The following is a 22128-nucleotide window of genomic DNA, read 5'->3' on the forward strand; positions in this document are numbered from 1 at the left end:
ATAGAACTCCAATATGACAACATAGTTACATCGCTCATACGTAAATAAATAGAACTCCAATATGACAACATAGTTACATCGCTCATATGTAAATAAATAGAACTCCAATATGACAACATAGTTACATCACTCATACGTAAATAAATAGAACTCCAATATGACAACATAGTTACATCGCTCATACGTAAATAAATAAAACTCCAATATGACAACATAGTTAGATCACTCATATGTAAATAAATAGAACTCCAATATGACAACATAGTTAGATCGCTCATACGTAAATAAATATAACTCCAATATGACAACATAGTTAGATCACTCATACGTAAATAAATAGAACTCCAATACGACAACATAGTTACATCGCTCATACGTAAATAAATAGAACTCCAATATGACAACATAGTTACATCGCTCATACGTAAATAAATATAACTCCAATATGACAACATAGTTACATCACTCATACGTAAATAAAAAGAACTCCAATATGACAACATAGTTACATCACTCATACGTAAATAAATAGAACTTCAATATGACAACATAGTTACATCACTCATACGTAAATAAATAGAACTCCAATATGACAACATAGTTACATCGCTCATACGTAAATAAATAGAACTCCAATATGACAACATAGTTACATCGCTCATATGTAAATAAATAGAACTCCAATATGACAACATAGTTACATCACTCATACGTAAATAAATAGAACTCCAATATGACAACATAGTTACATCGCTCATACGTAAATAAATAAAACTCCAATATGACAACATAGTTAGATCACTCATATGTAAATAAATAGAACTCCAATATGACAACATAGTTAGATCGCTCATACATAAATAAATATAACTCCAATATGACAACATAGTTAGATCACTCATACGTAAATAAATAGAACTCCAATACGACAACATAGTTACATCGCTCATACGTAAATAAATAGAACTCCAATATGACAACATAGTTACATCGCTCATACGTAAATAAATATAACTCCAATATGACAACATAGTTACATCACTCATACGTAAATAAAAAGAACTCCAATATGACAACATAGTTACATCACTCATACGTAAATAAATAGAACTCCAATATGACAACATAGTTAGATCACTCATACGTAAATAAATAGAACTCCAATATGACAACATAGTTACATCGCTCATACGTAAATAAATAGAACTCCAATATGACAACATAGTTAGATCACTCATACGTAAATAAATAGAACTCCAATATGACAACATAGTTAGATCGCTCATACGTAAATAAATATAACTCCAATATGACAACATAGTTAGATCACTCATACGTAAATAAATAGAACTCCAATATGACAACATAGTTACATCGCTCATACGTAAATAAATAGAACTCCAATATGACAACATAGTTACATCGCTCATACGTAAATAAATATAACTCCAATATGACAACATAGTTACATCACTCATACGTAAATAAAAAGAACTCCAATATGACAACATAGTTACATCACTCATACGTAAATAAATAGAACTCCAATATGACAACATAGTTACATCACTCATACGTAAATAAATAGAACTCCAATATGACAACGTAGTTACATCGCTCATACGTAAATAAATAGAACTCCAATACGACAACATAGTTACATCGCTCATACGTAAATAAATAGAACTCCAATATGACAACATAGTTACATCGCTCATACGTAAATAAATATAACTCCAATATGACAACATAGTTACATCACTCATACGTAAATAAAAAGAACTCCAATATGACAACATAGTTACATCACTCATACGTAAATAAATAGAACTCCAATATGACAACATAGTTACATCACTCATACGTAAATAAATAGAACTCCAATATGACAACGTAGTTACATCGCTCATACGTAAATAAATAGAACTCCAATATGACAACATAGTTACATCGCTCATACGTAAATAAATATAACTCCAATATGACAACATAGTTACATCGCTCATACGTAAATAAATAGAACTCCAATATGACAACATAGTTACATCACTCATACGTAAATAAATAGAACTCCAATATGACAACATAGTTACATCGCTCATACGTAAATAAATATAACTCCAATATGACAACATAGTTACATCACTCATACGTAAATAAATATAACTCCAATATGACAACATAGTTAGATCACTCATACGTAAATAAATAAATAGAACTCCAATATGACAACATAGTTAGATCACTCATACGTAAATAAATAGAACTCCAATATGACAACATAGTTACATCGCTCATACGTAAATAAATAGAACTCCAATATGACAACATAGTTACATCGCTCATACGTAAATAAATATAAATATGTATATTTCACCTTGTCCATAATTAGTGAGAATTAACAGAAACTATGCAGTCGTAATTAACAAGCATCTAAGATGTAAATTAGACATTATGAAAATAATATATTACATATAAATTTTATATTATGCAAATACCACAACATTTTTCTATGTTACTATGTTATTAACCTGGATAGAAAGCCACAATATGAAGTGAGAATATAGCATTAAATTGAGCAATCTGCTTACGTGAGTGGACTCCAGTGTTCGCTCACACAGTTTACAATACCACAGCTGTCAAGTGAAAAATATATCTAGTTAATAAACAGGTCTTAGACATTAACGGCCGCTGATATCTTGTTGAGGGACAGAAACAGGTCTTAGACGCTAACGGCCGCTGATATCTTGTGAGGAACAGCTCCACAAGACTTGTTTTTGCTCATAAAAATAGTATTCAAATCTCTCTCGTCATCGAGTTCACCGCTCTACTGACCGATGTAATCATGGTATTTTGAACAGAGATGATGGAGAGACACCATTTAAACAAGCCATGCATGGCACAGTCCCCGTTAATTATCGAATTTAAGATATATAGTTTTGTTTATAGTAATATAGCTGGAATATAAACATGTCAGGAATATGATTATGATGATTGTTTAACATTTAAATGATTGACATTTGTATCTGATCGTCAAATGAGTATTGAGAGATATTGCTCTGGAACAGCATTAATTAAAACAAGCAGCCTCTCAGCTGAGATAGCTCCACTGTTAGCAATGCACATTTCAATTAAAGAACAGAAGATATCATTAGAAAATATCACTTTTTACCAAAAATGACAAAAATATTCATCAAACTTAGAGAACTGAAGATATCATCATGAAATGAACAAATCTGAGTTAGAACCACATGTAGTACCTATATATGTAATATCAAAGCAATTGGACTTACGGTTTTCAACAAGAAGTCGAAAATATCACTTTTTACCAAAAATGACAAAAATATTCACCAAAATTAGAGAATTAAAGATATCATTACAAAATGAACAAATCTGAGAAAGGTCCACATGTAGTACCTATATATGTAATATCAAAGCAATTGGACTTGCGGTTTTTAACAAGTTGAAAATATCACTTTTTACAAAATATCACAATCACTCATATGATAAGCTTCGCTCGACATCGGAGCTAAAAACAAGATGGCTGCCAGTCGACCATTTTGAATTGAATCGCTAAACCACTGCATGTGCATATGTCCCACATAAAGTACTAGGCACATGCAAAGAATGAACAAAATTGGTCCAAAAGATTCTGAAATATGAATCAGTACGGATGCACGCACAGACGGCCATTTTTAATAGGATTGTCAAACCAATATATCTGTATATCTATGACATGATGTATAATGAATATTTAAAATTTGAACATAATCAGTCACAGCAAGTCAGAGATATGGCACTAGAACCACATTTATTAAAACAAAATGGCCACCAGTCGGCCATTTTGAATCTTATCTGAAAACAAAATGATGTGCATCAAGGTCCTATAATGTCCAACGTATATACCAAGTTTGAACAAAATCCATCTGTAAACAGCCGAGAAATGCTTGATTTTGATGATTTTTAGAACAAAAATGGTCGCCATTCGGCCACCTTGAATCAGATAGTGAAACAAATTGATGTGCATATGTATAATATCATGTATGATGTATGTGTGAAGTTTAATTGTGATTGGTCCAGGCATTTCTAAGATGCAGGTCTGCACGGACGGAAGCACGGAGGTCAAAACTGCGTTCGAACGGGGACTAATAAAATCAAATTTAAATTTAGTGAAGGTTTTTGAATGGAAACCATACATTTGTTATTGTGCATATTCATTGTGTTTTATATATTTAGTGAATTTTCACCAATTTTTTATGTAAAATATAGATTAAAATGTATATTCTCTTGATTTTATTTTCACTGAATCTTCCTTTAAAAATAGCGAAAAATAAACTAGTGAAAATAAAATATTTTGAATATATGAATATGTTAATCATCATAAATTCTGATTTGAATAATTAATGCAAAATAGTAATATGTATATATTTATCACCACAATTGAAATACATGTATTTCTTACCCTATCAGATTTTTCACTTGGTGTTTTTTCACTTTGTGCTGCCACTGGCGTTTTTTTGGGCTGTCCTTCAGTTTTCCCTTTTTCATCTTTCTTTGGCACTTTTCTTTCTCTGCTTTTATCCTGAATTCTCTGGTCAGGTTTGCGTTTTGCTCCTGCAGCTAACTGTGGTCTTGTGTCTCTGTTCTGAGTAAGTAAACACAATGAGTCAGACTAATACATAGCAATGAGTCAGACTACCGTTAAAGTCCTATTACAAGCCGCGGCTTCTATTACAATTATGCAAATTAAGCAGTGGAGTGAGAGCTGCAAGTTTGGGGTGCGGCTTCTATTACGTACTTTTGGAAAATCTCAAATGGGCGTGGTCATATTATCAGCGGTAAAAGTTGTCTAAATTCCGAGTAAGACCGTCGATGCAATACCATCGAACGGAATTGCAATAAAAAGGAAAAAAAAACCCCATTCACCCACTCGATCACGGACACAGACATGCATGTTTATTATACGGAATATCTCTTTTTGGAGGATGTGTGTGGCCCTGAAAAGGGCCGTTTGGTTTGGGTATTGTCTCGGTATTCAGTCTTCGTCGTCACTGTCATCGAATATATTCGCAATTTCTTCCGCAATAGCTTCAGTATCGTAGTCATCGTCGTCGTCCTCGGACTGGAGGTCGTCAAAAAGAAGGTCATCTTCCGTGCCATCGAGATTGTTTGATATCCCAGGCTTCAGAAATGATCGCTGAATAGTGGTTTCAGACAATTTTTCCCAAGCCTTGGACACCCACTGAACCACCATTTCTCTCGATGGACACTTTCTTTTGCCAGCTGGGGTAAATTCAGCTTCCCCTTCTTTCATCCATAGGTCCCATAGATCATGCATGGTTTCTTTTATTGGCTTATTTATGCCGATATCGAGAGGCTGTAGAAAGGACGTAAGACCTCCAGGAATTACAGCCACATCGATATTCCGCTCCCGGAGTGCAGCCTTCACATTGTCCGTGAGGTGAACTGTGCAGGAATCCCAAACCAATAACCTTCTGCTGTCGTCTTCCCGGTGAGGAAACGTTCGCCTGATATAATCTAAACATCCTACATGTAAACAAAATAAAAATAACGAAACTATCAAAAGAAAGCAAACATGTGATCGTGAAAAGCATTACACACATGCGCGTTGAACCTTTATGTATGACGTTGCAAAATTGTTAACAATAATGAATATTCATGTATGGTTTCATGGCACCCCTTTTATATATTTCGTGCGTTTATAGAAATGTGAACATTGAAACCGTCTTGATTAAAATATTTCCCTGACTGGCCCCAAGGCAGACGACACCATAAATCAAATCATGGAGGTAAAAACGATAAAATAGTATTTACCTGGTTCGTCGATATAGCCTTTCTGGTGTACCCTGACTTGAACTGCATTTGTTGATAAATGGCTCTGGTCACGTTTTCCCTTAAAAATGATAACTGGCTTCAACTTTGTCCCATCGGCAGCAGCTGTGAGCACCACAGTGAAACCTTTTTTTTCATTTCCAGTTGTTTTGATGTGCACGGTCTTTACGCCTGTGTGTTCAAGAGTTTTGTTTCCCGGCATATCAAAACGGAGAGGGGTCTCATCCATGTTGTAAATATCAGACAAAGGATATTGGTGTTGTTCTCTGAGTCTGATAACGAATCGGTGAAATAAAATAACCTTCTCTTCGAAATCTGGGGGTAGTTTCTGGCCAATCGATGTTCTCTGGCGAGTGGACAAAGAATGACGATGTTTGAAACTACGCCACTACTTTGCAACAACTTTTCAGTACTTTGCCACACTTTTCAGCACTTTGCCACAACTTTTTAGTACTTTGCCACACTTTTCATTACTTTGCCACGACTTTGCCACAACTTTTCAGTACTTTGCCACACATTCCAGTGCTTTGCCACTACTTTGCAACAACTTTTCAGTACTTTGCCACACTTTTCAGCACTTTGCCACAACTTTTCAGTACTTTGCCACATTTTTCAGTACTTTGCCACTACTTTTCAGCACTTTGCCACAACTTTTCAGCACTTTGCCATACTTTTCAGTACTTTGCCACGACTTTGCTACAACTTGTCAGTACTATGCCACACTTTTCAGCACTTTGCCACTACTTTTCAGTACTTTGCCACTACTTTTCAGCACTTTGCCACACTTTTCAGTGCTTTGCAACTACTTTGCCACAACTTTTCATTACATTGCCACACTTTTCAACACTTTAACAATGCTTTTCAGTAGTTTGCCACTACTTTTCAGCACTTTACCACAACTTTTCAGTACTTTGCCACACTTTTCAGTACTTTGCTACTGCTTTTCAGTACTTTGCCACACTTTTCACTACTTTGCCACTACTTTTCAACACTTTGCCACACTTTTCAGTACTTTGCCACTACTTTTCAGCACTTTGCCACAACTTTTCTGTACTTTGCCACACTTTTCATTACTTTGCCACGACTTTGCCACAACTTTTCAGTACTTTGCAACACATTCCAATGCTTTGCCACTAATTTGCAACAACTTTTCAGTACTTTGCCACACTTTTCAGCACTTTGCCACAACTTTTTAATACTTTGCCACACTTTTCAGTACTTTGCCACGACTTTGCCACAACTTTTCAGTACTTTGCCACACATTTCAGTGCTTCGCCACTACTTTGCAACAACTTTTCTGTACTTTGACACACTTCTCAGTACTTTGCCACTACTTTTCAGCACTTTGCCACAACTTTTCAGTACTTTGCCACACTTTTCAGTGCTTTGCCACCACTTTGCCACAACTTTTCAGTACTTTGCCACACTTTTGAGCACTTTGCCACTGCTTTTCAGTAGTTTGCCACTACTTTTCAGCACTTTGCCACAATTTTTCAGTACTTTGCCACACTTTTCAGTACTTTGCCACTACTTTTCAGCACTTTGCCACAACTTTTCTGTACTTTGCCACTACTTTTCAGCACTTTGCCACAACTTTTCAGTACATTGCCACATTTTTCAGTACTTTGCCACAACTTTTCAGTACTGTGCCACACTTTTCGTCACTTTGCCACTACTTTTCAGTACTTTACCACTACTTTTCAGCACTTTGCCGCACTTTTCAGTACTTTGCCACGACTTTGCCACAACTTTTCAGTACTTTGCCACACTTTTCAGCAATTTGCCACTGCTTTTCAGTAGTTTGCCACCACTTTTCAGCACTTTGCCTCAACTTTTCAGTACTTTGCCACACTTTTCAGTGCTTTGCCACTACTTTGCCACAACTTATCAGTACTTTGCCACACTTTTCAGCACTTTGCCGCTGCTTTTCAGTACTTTGCCACTACTTTTCAGCACATTGCCACAACTTTTCTGTACTTTGCCACAACTTTTCAGTACTTTGCCACAATTTTCAGTGCTTTGCCACCACTTTGCCACAACTTTTCAGTACTTTGCCACACTTTTGAGCACTTCGCCACTGCTTTTCAGTACTTTGCCACTACTTTTCAGCACTTTGCCACAACTTTTCAGGACTTTGCCACATTTTTCAGTACTTTGCCACAACTTTTCAGTACTGTGCCACACTTTTCTTCACTTTGCCACTACTTTTCAGTACTTTGCCACAACTTTTCAGTACTTTGCCACATTTTTCAGTACTTTGCCACTACTTTTCAGCACTTTGCCACAACTTTTCAGTACTTTGCTATACTTTTCAGTACTTTGCCACACTTTTCAGTACTTTGCCACACTTTTCAGCAATTTGCCACTACTTTGCCACAACTTTTCAGTACTTTGCCACACTTTTCAGCACTTTACCACTCCTTTAAAATAGTTTGCCACTACTTTTCAGCACTTTGCCACAACTTGTCAGTACTTTGCCACACTTTTCAGCACTTTGCCACTACTTTTCAGTACTTTGCCACTACTTTTAAGCACTTTGCCACAACTTTTCAGTACTTTGCCACTACTTTTCAGCACTTTGCCACAACTTTTCAGTACTTTGCCACATTTTTCAGTACACTGCCACAACTTTTCAGTACTGTGCCACACTTTTCTTCACTTTGCCACTACTTTTCAGTACTTTGCCACATTTTTCAGTACTTTGCCACTACTTTTCAGCACTTTGCCACAATTTTTCAGTACTTTGCCACACTTTTCAGTGCTTTGCCACTACTTTGCCACTACTTGTCAGTACTTTGCCACACTTTTCAGCACTTTGCCACTACTTTTCAGTACTTTGCCACTACTTTTCAGCACTTTGCCACAACTTTTCAGTACTTTGCCACTACTTTTCAGCACTTTGCCACAACTTTTCAGTACTTTGCCACATTTTCCAGTACACTGCCACAACTTTTCAGTACTGTGCCACACTTTTCTTCACTTTGCCACTACTTTTCAGTACTTTGCCACATTTTTCAGTACTTTGCCACTACTTTTCAGCACTTTGCCACAACTTTTCAGTACTTTGCCACACTTTTCTGTACTTTACCACTCCTTTAAAATAGTTTGCCACTACTTTTCAGCACTTTGCCACAACTTGTCAGTAATTTGCCACACTTTTCAGTGCTTTGCCACTACTTTGCCACAACTTGTCAGTACTATGCCACACTTTTCAACACTTTGCCACTACTTTTCAGTACTTTGCCACTACTTTTCAGCACTTTGCCACACTTTTCAGTGCTTTGCAACTACTTTGCCACAACTTTTCATTACTTTGCCACACTTTTCAGCACTTTACCACTGCTTTTCAGTAGTTTGCCACTACTTTTCAGCACTTTACCACAACTTTTCAGTACTTTGCCACACTTTTCAGTGCTTTGCCACTACTTTGCCACAACTTGTCAGTACTTGCTACACTTTTTAGCACTTTGCCACTACGTTTCAGTACTTTGCCACTACTTTTCAGCACTTTGCCACAACTTTTCAGTACTTTGCCACACTTTTCAGTGCTTTGCCACTACTTTGCCACAACTTGTCAGTACTTTGCCACACTTTTCAGCACTTTGACACTACGTTTCAGTACTTTGCCACTACTTTTCAGCACTTTGCCACAACTTTTCTGTACTTTGCCACTACTTTTCAGCACTTTGCCACAACTTTTCAGTACATTGCCACATTTTTCAGTACTTTGCCACAACTTTTCAGTACTGTGCCAAACTTTTCTTCACTTTGCCACTACTTTTCAGTACTTTGCCACTACTTTTCAGCACTTTGCCGCACTTTTCAGTACTTTGCCACGACTTTGCCACAACTTTTCAATACTTTGCCACACTTTTCAGCAATTTGCCACTGCTTTTCAGTAGTTTGCCACCACTTTTCAGCACTTTGCCACACTTTTCAGTGCTTTGCCACTACTTTGCCACAACTTGTCAGTACTTTGCCACACTTTTCAGCACTTTGCCACTACTTTTCAGTACTTTGCCACAACTTTTCAGCACTTTGCCACAACTTTTCAGTACGTTGCCACTACTTTTCAGCACTTTGTCACAACTTTTCAGTACTTTGCCACATTTTTCAGTACACTGCCACAACTTTTCAGTACTGTGCCACACTTTTCTTCACTTTGCCACTACTTTTCAGTACTTTGCCACATTTTTCAGTACTTTGCCACTACTTTTCAGCACTTTGCCACACTTTTCAGTGCTTTGTAACTACTTTGCCACAACTTTTCATTACTTTGCCACACTTTTCAGCACTTTACCACTGCTTTTCAGTAGCTTGCCACACTTTTAGTGCTTTGCCACTATTTTGCCACAACTTGTCAGTACTTGCTACACTTTTTAGCACTTTGCCACTACGTTTCAGTACTTTGCCACTACTTTTCAGCACTTTGCCACAACTTTTCAGTACTTTGCCACACTTTTCAGTACTTTGCTACTGCTTTTCAGTACTTTGCCACACTTTTCACTACTTTTCCACCACTTTTCAGCACTTTGCCACACTTTTCAGTACTTTGCCACTACTTTTCAGCACTTTGCCACAACTTTTCTGAACTTTGCCACACTTTTCATTACTTTGCCACGACTTTGCCACAACTTTTCAGTACTTTGCCGCACATTCCAGTGCTTTGCCTCTACTTTGCAACAACTTTTCAGTACTTTGCCACACTTTTCAGCACTTTGCCACAACTTTTTAGTACTTTGCCACACTTTTCAGTACTTTGGCACGACTTTGCCACAACTTTTCAGTACTTTGCCACACTTTTCAGCACTTTGCCACTGCTTTTCAGTACTTTGCCACTATTTTTCCGTTCTTTGCCACTACTTTGCAGTACTTTGCCACTATTTTGCCATGCTTTGCCGTACTTTGCCACTACTTAGCCGTACTTTGCCACATTGCCACTACTTTGCAGTACTTTGCCACTTCTTTGCCACTACTTTGCAATACAGTGGCCCCTCGCTAAGTCGCGGGTGTCGGGATCCAAGCAAAAACCGCGACTTATCGAGGGCCGCGACTTACCGAGGGACCTCGTGAAAGAGGGAGATCGTGCATTGAAAAACATATAAAAAGCGCATATAAACCCTCGGTTTAGCTAATTGATGTATCATCATATGTGTCAGGCAGTATTCCAATAAAATCATGATTATGTTTGCTGTAAACATTGCGTTGATTATTTTGTTTGTGTCCGATATTATGTGGGTCGCTTGCTGTTGCTTGCGACTTCGACGGTAACAGCTTCCAAAATAAACCAGTTTCATCGCAATTATAAACTTGTTCGTCAAAATAACCACCTTCATAGATAATTTCTCTCAGTTTTTCGGGAAAAGTTCTGACAGCGTCCATGTTCACAGATCGAGCTTGGATTGAGACTGCGTGTGTCGATAGCGTGTCCTCTTTGCCATCGCAAGAACCACCCTGAAGTGGCCTCAAATTCAAAGTCGTCATATCTGAGTTGTGTGCTTTGCATTGGGTGATGGGACCAGATAGTGGAGTTCTGTCAGACCGTTCTTGAAGAAACGTAAACAGCTTTATCGGTGTTTTCATTGTCGGACACTTTCGCATGTTTTTCTGTTCAGTCCCGCCTCTTGGTCAACTTTGAAAACAAATTTACTTTTCATTTTTTACCCACCCACGAATAGTGGGCTCAACCACGGCTAGATCACGTGCAACCCATAACTTGGTTTCACCTCTACTTGACACGGTCGATCGCCGTGAGTTTATGGCGTACGAACAGGCTGGATAGTTTTTGCTTTGACATGCTGCTCAATTGAGAAATAGAGATCAGACTTCTATGAATTCAACTCATTGTAGCGAGTTTTTTTAGAGGTATACCAAATGGGACCGGGCAAGAAGTATGTACGGTCACTACTCGACACCCCTGTTGACACCTTGAGTAAGGCCGCCGTCACCCATTTCGTCTCAGCAATTGACGGACAGTAGGTGTTAAGTTGTCTCTTTAACGGTTAGTTAAAAACACTATGCCACGAAACATTAGTCTTTGTACTTCAAAACTGCTGTCAAAACACAAGAGAAATTTTGGGAGCCATCCAAGTACCCGCGACTTAGCCGAATCGCGACTTACCGAGGCGCGACTTAGCGAGGGGCCACTGTATTTGCCACTACTTTGCCGTACTATGACACTACTTTGCCACTACTTTGAAGTACTTTTTGCCACCACTTTGCCGTACTTTGCCAGTACTTTGCCGTACTTTGCCACTACTTTGCAGTACTTTGCCACTATTTTGCAGTACTTTGCCACTACTATACAGTACTTTGCCACTACTTTGCAGTACTTTGCCACTACGTTGCCATTACTTTGCAGTACGTTGCCACTACCTTACCATACTTTGCCACTCCTTTGCAGTATTTTACCCCTACTTTGCCATACTTTTCCGTACTTTGCCACTACTTTGCCATACTTAGCCAATACTTTGCCGTACTTTGCCACTACTTTGCCGTACTTTGCTTTTCCACTACTTTGAAGTACTTTGCCACTACTTTGCCGTACTTTGCCACTACTTTGCAGTACTTTGCCTCTACCTTTCCGTACTTTGTCACTACTTTGCTGTATTTTGCCACTACTTTGCCACGACTTTGCCGTACTTTGTCACTACTTGCCACTACTTTGCCGTACTTTGCCACTACTTTGCAGTATTTTGCCACTACTTTGCCATACTTTGCCGTACCTTGCCGTACTTTGCCGTATTTTGCCAATACTTTGCCGTACTTTGCCACTACTTTGCAGTACATTGGCACTATTTTTCCGTTCTTTGCCACTACTTTGCAGTATTTTGCCACTACTTTGCCGTACTTTGCCTCTACTTTGCAGTACTTTGTCACTACTTTGCCGTACTTTGCCACTACTTTGCAGTACTTTGCCACTACTTTGCAGTACTTTGCAACTACTTTGCCATTACTTTGCAGTACGTTGCCACTACCTTACCGTACTTTGCCACTCCTTTGCAGTATTTTGCCCCTACTTTGCCGTACTTTGCCTCTACTTTTCCGTACTTTGCCACTACTTTGCCATACTTAGCCAATACTTTGCCGTACTTTGCCACTACTTTGCAGTACTTAGCCACTATTTTTCCGTTCTCTGCCACTACTTTACAGTACTTTGTCACTATTTTGCCGTACTTTGCTACTACTTTGCCGCACTTTGCCACTAATTTGCAGTATTTTGCCACTACTTTGCCGTACTTTGCCATTACTTTGCAGTACGTTGCCACTACCTTACCGTACTTTGCCACTCCTTTGCAGTATTTTGCCCCTACTTTGCCTGTACTTTTCCGTACTTTGCCACTACTTTGCCATACTTAGCCACTACTTTGCCACTACTTTGCCGTGCTTTGCTACTACTTTGAAGTACTTTGCCACTACTTTGCCGTACTTTGCCACTCATTTACCGTACTTTGCCACTACTTTGCCATACTTCGCCACTATTTTGCCGTACTTTGCCACTACTTTGCCGTACTTTGCCACTATTTTGCCGTACTTTGCCACTACTTTGCAGTACATTGGCACTATTTTTCCGTTCTTTGCCACTACTTTGCAGTATTTTGCCACTACTTTGCCGTACTTTGCCACTACTTTGCAGTACTTTGCCACTACTTTGCCGTACTTTGCCACTACTTCGCAGTACTTTGCCACTACTTCGCAGTACTTTGTTACTATTTTGCAGTACTTTGCCACGACTTTGCCGTACTTTTCCGTGCTTTGCCACTACTTTGCCACTATTTTTCCGTTCTTTGCCACTACTTTGCAGTACTTTGCCACTATTTTGCCGTGCTTTGCCGTACTTTGCCACTACTTAGCCGTACTTTGCCACTTTGCCACTACTTTGCATTACTTTGCCACTTCTTTGCCACTACTTTGCAATATTTGCCACTACATTGCCGTACTATGACACTACTTTGCCGTACTTTGCCACTACTTTGAAGAACTTTTTGCCACCACTTTGCCGTATTTTGCCACTACTTTGCCGTACTTTGCCACTACTTTGCCATACTTTGCCATTACTTTGCAGTACGTTGCCACTACTTTGCAGTACTTAGCCACTATTTTTCCGTTCTTTGCCACTACTTTACAGTACTTTGCCACTATTTTGCCGTACTTTGCCACTACTTTGCCGCACTTTGCCACTACTTTTCAGTATTTTGCCACTACTTTGCCGTACTTTGCCACTACTTTGCCGTACTTTTCCAATACTTTGCCGTGCTTTGTCACTATTTTGCAGTATTTTGCCACTACTTTGCCTCTACTTTGCCGTACTTTGCCACTACTTAGCCGTACTTTGCCACATTGACGCTACTTTGCAGTACTTTGCCACTTCTTTGCAATATTTGCCACTACTTTGCCGTACTATGAAACTACTTTGCCGTACTTTGCCACTACTTTGAAGTACTTTTTGCCACCACTTTGCCGTTCTTTGCCGTACTTTGCCACTACTTTGCCACTATTTTGCCGTACTTTGCCACTACTTCGCCGTACTTTGCCATTACTTTGCAGTACGTTGCCACTACCTTACCATACTTTGCCACTCCTTTGCAGTATTTTGCCCCTACTTTGCCTCTATTTTTCCGTACTTCGCCACTATTTTGCCGTACTTTGCCACTACTTTGAAGTATTTTGCCACTACTTTGCCGTACTTTGCCACTACTTTGCAGTACTTTGCCACTACTTCGCAGTACTTTTCCGCTTCTTTGCCGTACTTTGCCAATACTTTGCCGGACTTTGCCACACTTTTGCCGTACGTTGCCACTACTTTGCCGTACTTTGCCTGTACTTTGCCACTACTTCGCCGTACTTTGCCACTATTTTGCAGTACTTTGCCACTACTTTGCCGTACTTTGCCACTACTTTGCAGTACTTTGCCTCTACCTTTCCGTACTTTGTCACTACTTTGCAGTATTTTGCCACTAATTTTCCACTACTTTGCCGTACTTTGCCACTACTTGCCACTACTTTGCCTTACTTTGCTACTACTTTGCAGTATTTTGCCACTACTTTGCCACTACTTTGCCGTACATTGCCACTATTTTTCCGTTCTTTGTCACTACTTTGCAGTACTTTGCCACTATTTTGCCGTACTTTGCCACTACTTTGCAGTATTTTGCCACTACTTCGCAGTACTTTGCCACTACTTTGCCGTATTTTGCCGTACTTTTCCAATACTTTGCCGTGCTTTGCCACTACTTTGCTGTGCTTTGCCACTACTTTACCACTATTTTCCCGTTCTTTGCCACTATTTTTCCGTTCTTTGCCACTACTTTTCAGTACTTTGCCACTATTTTGCCGTACTTTGCCACTACTTTGCAGTATTTTGCCACTACTTCATAGTACTTTGCCACTACTTTGCCGTATTTTGCCGTACTTTTCCAATACTTTGTCACTACTTTGCTGTGCTTTGCCACTACTTTACCACTATTTTTCCGTTCTTTGCCACTATTTTTCCGTTCTTTGCCACTACTTTGCAGTACTTTGCCACTATTTTGCCGTACTTTGCCACTACTTTGCAGTATTTTGCCACTACTTTGCCGTACTTTTCCAATACTTTGCCGTGCTTTGCCACTACTTTGTCATGCTTTGCCACTACTTTGCCATACTTTGTCACTACTTTGCCATACTTTGTCACTACTTTGCCACTACTTTGCCGTAATTTGCCAACACTTTTGCCGTACTTTGCCACTACTTTGCAGTACTTTGACACTACTTTGCCGTACTTTGCTTTTCCACTACTTTGCCGTATTTTTGCACTATGAGAGTGTGTTAGTCATGCAACCAATGACTACAAAGGACATTTGAGGGTGTGTTAGCCATGTGACCAAGGACTGAAAAGAACATGTGAGGATGTGTTAGCCATGTGACTAAGGGCTACAACAGACATGCAAGGGTGTGTTAGCCATGTGACCAAGGGCTGCAAAATACATTTGAGGGTGTGTTCGCCTTGTAATGATTTTTTTATTGATTGTTTTGCAATAATGTGCTTATTACTTAGATAATTCACGTCAATGTCTCATTAAGATGTGTATCTTTGCAGCAGTTTGGTCATATGCATTAAAATTTTATATTAAAAATTTTGTCTGATTTTTATCACACAGTTTTCATAAGGGGTTGAAGATATACATTTCCTAATTAGTTCTATCTTATTCAAAGTTTCAGCAGCAGTATGTTTTTGTTGTCATCATAGCTGCCTTCATCAATGGTGATAATAAAAGTGGATGGTGCTAGCCATTGTTTAGACATAAACTGTTTGACATACCTGGTATGTACACAACAAATATTTCTGTTTTCGACTTATTTTTAACATTTTTGTGTATGGCAACATTTTCTGACTTTGTGTTAATCGTGCTAATTGCAAGTGCATTTTTGCAAACCAGTCACCCATAATACCTCCAATACTTAATACCTGATTTCGTGCTTTTCATTTTAACAAATACCTTTTTAGTGCTAATAAAATATCTTATTATACATCTGTCACCATAAGTTGCAGCCTGCCGTAATTTTGAGAGATTTTACAGAGTATTTTCATCCTACCATATTAGGAAATGCAAATTCCAAATATGGAATGATTAGGCACGTAAGCATTCTCTAATAATAAAAACAAACATGGCTGCCACCAGGGTTTGACCAGACTCCACACAAAGATAATAATGACCGACAGCCAATGGCTTCTGCAACACAACAACGAAGAAATACAGGAGTCTTGCTTGCAGAAGAACGCTGATATTCTGGATGACACAGCTGGAAGCAGGAGATTGTAGAGCAGTTTGTACAAGTCTCACAGAATGATGGTTGTAACCTGTATCACTTGTCGTAGCAGAACACACAAGAAAGCAAGTTGAAGTGACGGACACCAAGTTGAAATGATAGACACCAACTGTCCTGAGTCTGTCCAATTTATAGGAATGATTCTGTGACACCACCTGGGTTTCTACATAAGCCAATCAGAATGTAATTTTGCTAGCAGCTGTGTCACATAGGCAACTCAGTAGATCATAAACATCCTTTGTCACTCAAATAACAGCACACGTGGTAGATTCCAATTCTCCTTCCAATGTTGTAAACACCCTTTGTTATTTAATTTACAAGCACACCTGGCAGGTTCCACTGTCCTTCCAGAGGTGAAAACAAGTATGACCTGTCAATCACCTTTATGACAGTTATCACAAAGCAATGCACACCATTTCTCCTCATGAATCCATGCACACTTCCATTTGCAGGGTTTGACGTAATATGACAAAAACTCAAAATAAAGGATGCTGACACCTCATAATAACCTCATATTATTTTGATACAACAGATTGGTTACTGTAGCACAATTCATTTAAAGACAGTTTATGACAACTAACATGTCACATAGTATTGGAGACCTTGAGAAATGCTTAATTCTGGGCCAACTTTATTTAGTTTGTCATTGGCTACAAGTAATGGACAAGTTTCTGTAAGCATGTGTGAATTGTGATAAAAGTATACTTTGGAATCCAAAACTTCTACCGGTACTAGTAATGATGTGCTTTATTTTGCTACAGATCATGACAAGATGCCAGCATATGCTTGGGGTAAAGAAGATGCACCAACACACAAAGTCGCTGTCAAGGCAAAACTTTGAAAACATTCTGTGACATAATACAAGTAATATAACATATCACAATTTGGTAAATGCGATATTAAAAACATGTACAAAGAAAGCTTAGGAAGAACTGCTATGTGTTAAGTGTATTGGAGGTTTATTTATGCCCGGACCTGGATCCGGATAAATAACCCCACTGACTGGCAAGTTTTTATAATAAAACTCACGGTTTACTTTCACTTTTCACTTGGCAAGCTTGACTGCCGGGTGCAAAATACACAATGGGAATCTTTGCAGTTTTATAGTACATCTATTACACTGATATCTCGAGAGTTAATTAGCTTTTTTCTCTAATTGCCCTTGTAGTGTCCTATCATGAGATTCATGCAGCCTTGTGAACGTTTACAAGGTTCTACTGAGACTGACAAAATAATGTGTGATTGTAAGAAGTTGTGTGCATTTCAAAGTTTGAGTTGCTATTAATATTGACCTCCAACTTGCATATCTATGACTAGGTGGGTGGAACACTTTGTGCTGATGGTCAAGCACAGCCCATCTTTCATGTGATGTGACCAGGTAGCTGGAACACTGTGTGCTGATGGTCAAGCACAGCCCATCTTTCATGTAATGTGACCAGGTGGGTGGAACACTGTGTGCTGATGGTCAAGTATAGCCCATATTTTATGTAATGTGACCAGGTGGGTGGAACACTGTCTGCTGATGGTCAAATCACAGCCCATCTTTCATGTAATGTGTCCAGGTGGATGAAACACTGTCTGCTGATGGTCAAGCACAGCCCATCTTTCATGTAATGTGACCAGGTGGGTGGAACACTGTCTGCTGATGGTCAAGCACAGCCATCTTTCATGTAATATGACCAGGTGGGTGAAACACTGTCTGCTGATGGTCAAGCACACCCCATCTGTCATGTAATGTGACCAGGTGGGTGGAACACTGTCAGTTGACGGTCAAGCACAGCCCATCTTTCATGTAATGTGACCAGGTGGGTGAAAAACTGTCTGCTGATGGTCAGGCACACCCCATCTTTCATGCAATGTGACCAGGTGGGTGGAACACTGTGTGCTGATGGTCAAGCACAGTCCATCTTTCATGTGATGTGACCAGGTGGGTGAAACACTGTGTGCTGATGGTCAAGCACAGCCCATCTTTCATGTAATGTGACCAGGTGGCTGGAACACTGTCTGCTGATGGTCAAGCACAGCCCATTGTCCATGTAATGTGACCAGGTGGCTGGAACACTGTGTGCTGATGGTTAAGCACAGCCCATCTTTCATGTAATGTGACCAGGTGGCTGGAACACTGTGTGCTGATGGTCAAGCACAGCCCATTGTCCATGTAATGTGACCAGGTGGCTGGAACACTGTCTGCTGATGGTCAAGCACAGCCCATCTTTCATGTAATGTGACCAGGTGGCTGGAACACTGTCTGCTGATGGTCAAGCACAGCCCATCTTTCATGTAATGTGACCAGGTGGCTGGAACACTGTCTGCTGATGGTCAAGCACAGCCCATTGTCCATGTAATGTGACCAGGTGGCTGGAACACTGTCTGCTGATGGTCAAGCACAGCCCATCTTTCATGTAATGTGACCAGGTGGCTGGAACACTGTCTGCTGATGGTCAAGCACAGCCCATCTTTCATGTAATGTGACCAGGTGGCTGGAACACTGTCTGCTGATGGTCAAGCACAGCCCATTGTCCATGTAATGTGACCAGGTGGCTGGAACACTGTGTGCTGATGGTTAAGCACAGCCCATCTTTCATGTAATGTGACCAGGTGGCTGGAACACTGTGTGCTGATGGTTAAGCACAGCCCATCTTTCATGTAATGTGACCAGGTGGCTGGAACACTGTCTGCTGATGGTCAAGCACAGCCCATCTTTCATGTAATGTGACCAGGTGGCTGGAACACTGTCTGCTGATGGTCAAGCACAGCCCATTGTCCATGTAATGTGACCAGGTGGCTGGAACACTGTGTACTGATGGTTAAGCACAGCCCATCTTTCATGTAATGTGACCAGGTGGCTGGAACACTGTGTGCTGATGGTTAAGCACAGCCCATCTTTCATGTAATGTGACCAGGTGGCTGGAACACTGTCTGCTGATGGTCAAGCACAGCCCATCTTTCATGTAATGTGACCAGGTGGTTGGAACACTGTCTGCTGATGGTCGAGCACAGCCCATCTTTCATGTAATGTGACCAGGTGGTTGGAACACTGTCTGTAGATGGTCAAGCACAGCCCATCTTTCATGTAATGTGACCAGGTGGTTGGAACACTGTCTGCTGATGGTCAAGCACAGCCCATTTTCCATGTAGGTCAGGTGAATCATTGCCAAAAGTCCTTTGCAGCTTAATTTTGATGATGCTAATGATGATTACAGCCATCCCAGGACATTGCAAATGGCAAACAGGAATATGTACTAAGTAATACTGAAACAGATGTGTGGCTGTTTCTTATCATGATATTTTAATATCAATTAATCATTGTATAAAAAACTAGAATTTACAATTAATATGTTTAAAAGACTCTTGACAATATATTCTGTTAATATTACTGTAATATTACTGATTGATAGCTGTATTTATTTCATATGCAAAACTAATACTTTCAAGTATTATTCAAGCAATTTCAAGAAAATCAGATTACATACCAGAATTCATCATAATTTCACACCAATTTATGTATTCTCAGTTGAGACTGATATATCAGACAAAACTGAAGTAATTATTACTTATTTATTTGACACCATGTTTGTTGTAAACCAATCAAAGATGAGATAGTTCCGCCAGTGGCACCCCAACCCTTATTCAGATATTGCAGTGACCCAAGTGGAATCATCAAATCACAGACATCTTTAATCAGTTCAATTTTAGCAGATTCCAATTCTTTTTCCAGCGCAACTTTAGCTCTTTTTTCACCACCATATTTCAATCCCTTGGCTAGTTCAATTAAATTATGAAGTTTACGAAGATCTCTGAGAACAAGAGCAAGGATTCCAAGAAACCAGGTCCATGCTGAGATTTTGGACCACATGAGTAAATCAGCCTACAAAGAAAAGAACAGTTTATCTTTTATGAAATAATGAATAAGATTTCAGGATACAAATTAAACTGTATTTATTGTTACTGCATTAAGCAACAAATCTTGGAGAGTATTTTACTGGTTCTCATTATCAGCAGTGGTATTTCAGTTTTTGGACGTGGGGAATACTTAAAAAGGAGTGAAAAATGGTTTCTAAATGGCAATCCTGTAAATACTGTTGAGTACTATAAATATTTGGGTTTACTTATTTCAGGTAGAAACACTTCGGACAAAGCAGTAACAAAGCAGTAACAACGCTGTACAATGTACACAATTTTTCGTATGATAAGAAAACTGGGAGCTTGCCTCACCAAGATTATTTTAAATTATTTGATTGTATGGTTTTGCCAGTTTTAAGCTATGATGCTGAAATATGGGGGCATAGTAAATACCAGGTGATGGAAAGAGTACAACTAAAATATTGTAAAGCATTTTTGGGGGTAAAATCATCAACACCTGATGCAGTAGTTTTGGGAGAATGTGGCAGGTTTCCAATTCTCCTCCCTAACATATAAGAAATGTCTCAAATACTGGTTTGAACTACTAAAAATGTCTCAAAATAAAGTCACTAGACAAGCATATGATTTGGCTATTTCACTTGATAATAATGATAGGGAATCTTGGGAAACAAAAGTAAAATATCTATTATCTGTGCATGGGTTTGGAGAGGTATGGCTATGGCAGGGACCAGTAGACTTTGATGCATGTTTACACCTATTTATGACCAGAGCATCTGATATATTTAAGCAAGGATGGTGGGGAATGTTGTCTCAAAAGAAAAGCTGCGGACATATCGAAATATCAAAACTTCATTTCACCCAAAAGTATATTTGAAACAAATTATATTCCATTATGTCAAATAAATCTGACCAAATAATTACAAACCTAACAATGTTACATATTTTGAAACAAGAATGTATTAACATGAGGTGACTTTTGACCTCAGAAAAGTATCTGTTATGTATTTATTTTTCCATGTATATTGTGAAATGGGCCGGTGGCCTTTAAGAACTAATAAAGATTCATTGGTATTTTAGGATGGACTCATCGCAGGAACAAACACAAAACATGACCACTGATTGTAGAATACTGACAACATTTTATTGCATATACTAGGTGTACATTTGAAAATTAAACTTATAGTGTTTGATGATAATCAGATGATAATTGTTTGACTTAAATGTGGTGCTTTCTGGATGTATGGTTACAAGTGGTACTTTCTAAATGTCTGGCTGCGTGTGTTGCTTTCTGGATGTATGGTTACATATGTTGCTTTCTAAATGTATGGCTGCATGTGGTGCTTTCTGGATGTATGGTTACATGTAGTAATTTCTAAATGTCAGGCTGCGTGTGGTGCTTTCTGGATGTATGGTGACACATGTTGTTTTCTAAATGTCTGGCTGCGTGTGGTGCTTTCTGGATGTATGGTTACATGTAGTAATTTCTAAATGTCTGGCTGCGTGTGGTGCTTTCTGGATGTATGGTTACATGTAGTAATTTCTAAATGTCTGGCTGTGTATGGTGCTTTCTGAATGTATGGTTACATGTAGTAATTTCTAAAT

General features: G+C 39.0%; 1 protein-coding gene across 1 annotated transcript in view; it reads right to left on the minus strand.

The window, feature by feature from the left end:
• Positions 1-2510: 2510 nt before the first annotated feature.
• Positions 2511-22128, minus strand: part of LOC100375007 (uncharacterized) — a 39454-nt gene continuing 19836 nt past the window's right edge. Inside the window, exons 4-5 of the mRNA XM_085495374.1 lie at positions 4463-4645; positions 2511-2636 (exon numbers count right to left, since the gene is read on the minus strand). Of these exons, the coding sequence (XP_085351500.1) occupies positions 2511-2636; positions 4463-4645 (309 nt within the window). The remainder of the gene's footprint in view (positions 2637-4462; positions 4646-22128) is intronic.

Source organism: Saccoglossus kowalevskii, chromosome 21, assembly GCF_978046115.1.
Source record: "Saccoglossus kowalevskii chromosome 21, keSacKowa6.1, whole genome shotgun sequence".
NCBI lineage: Eukaryota > Metazoa > Hemichordata > Enteropneusta > Harrimaniidae > Saccoglossus > Saccoglossus kowalevskii.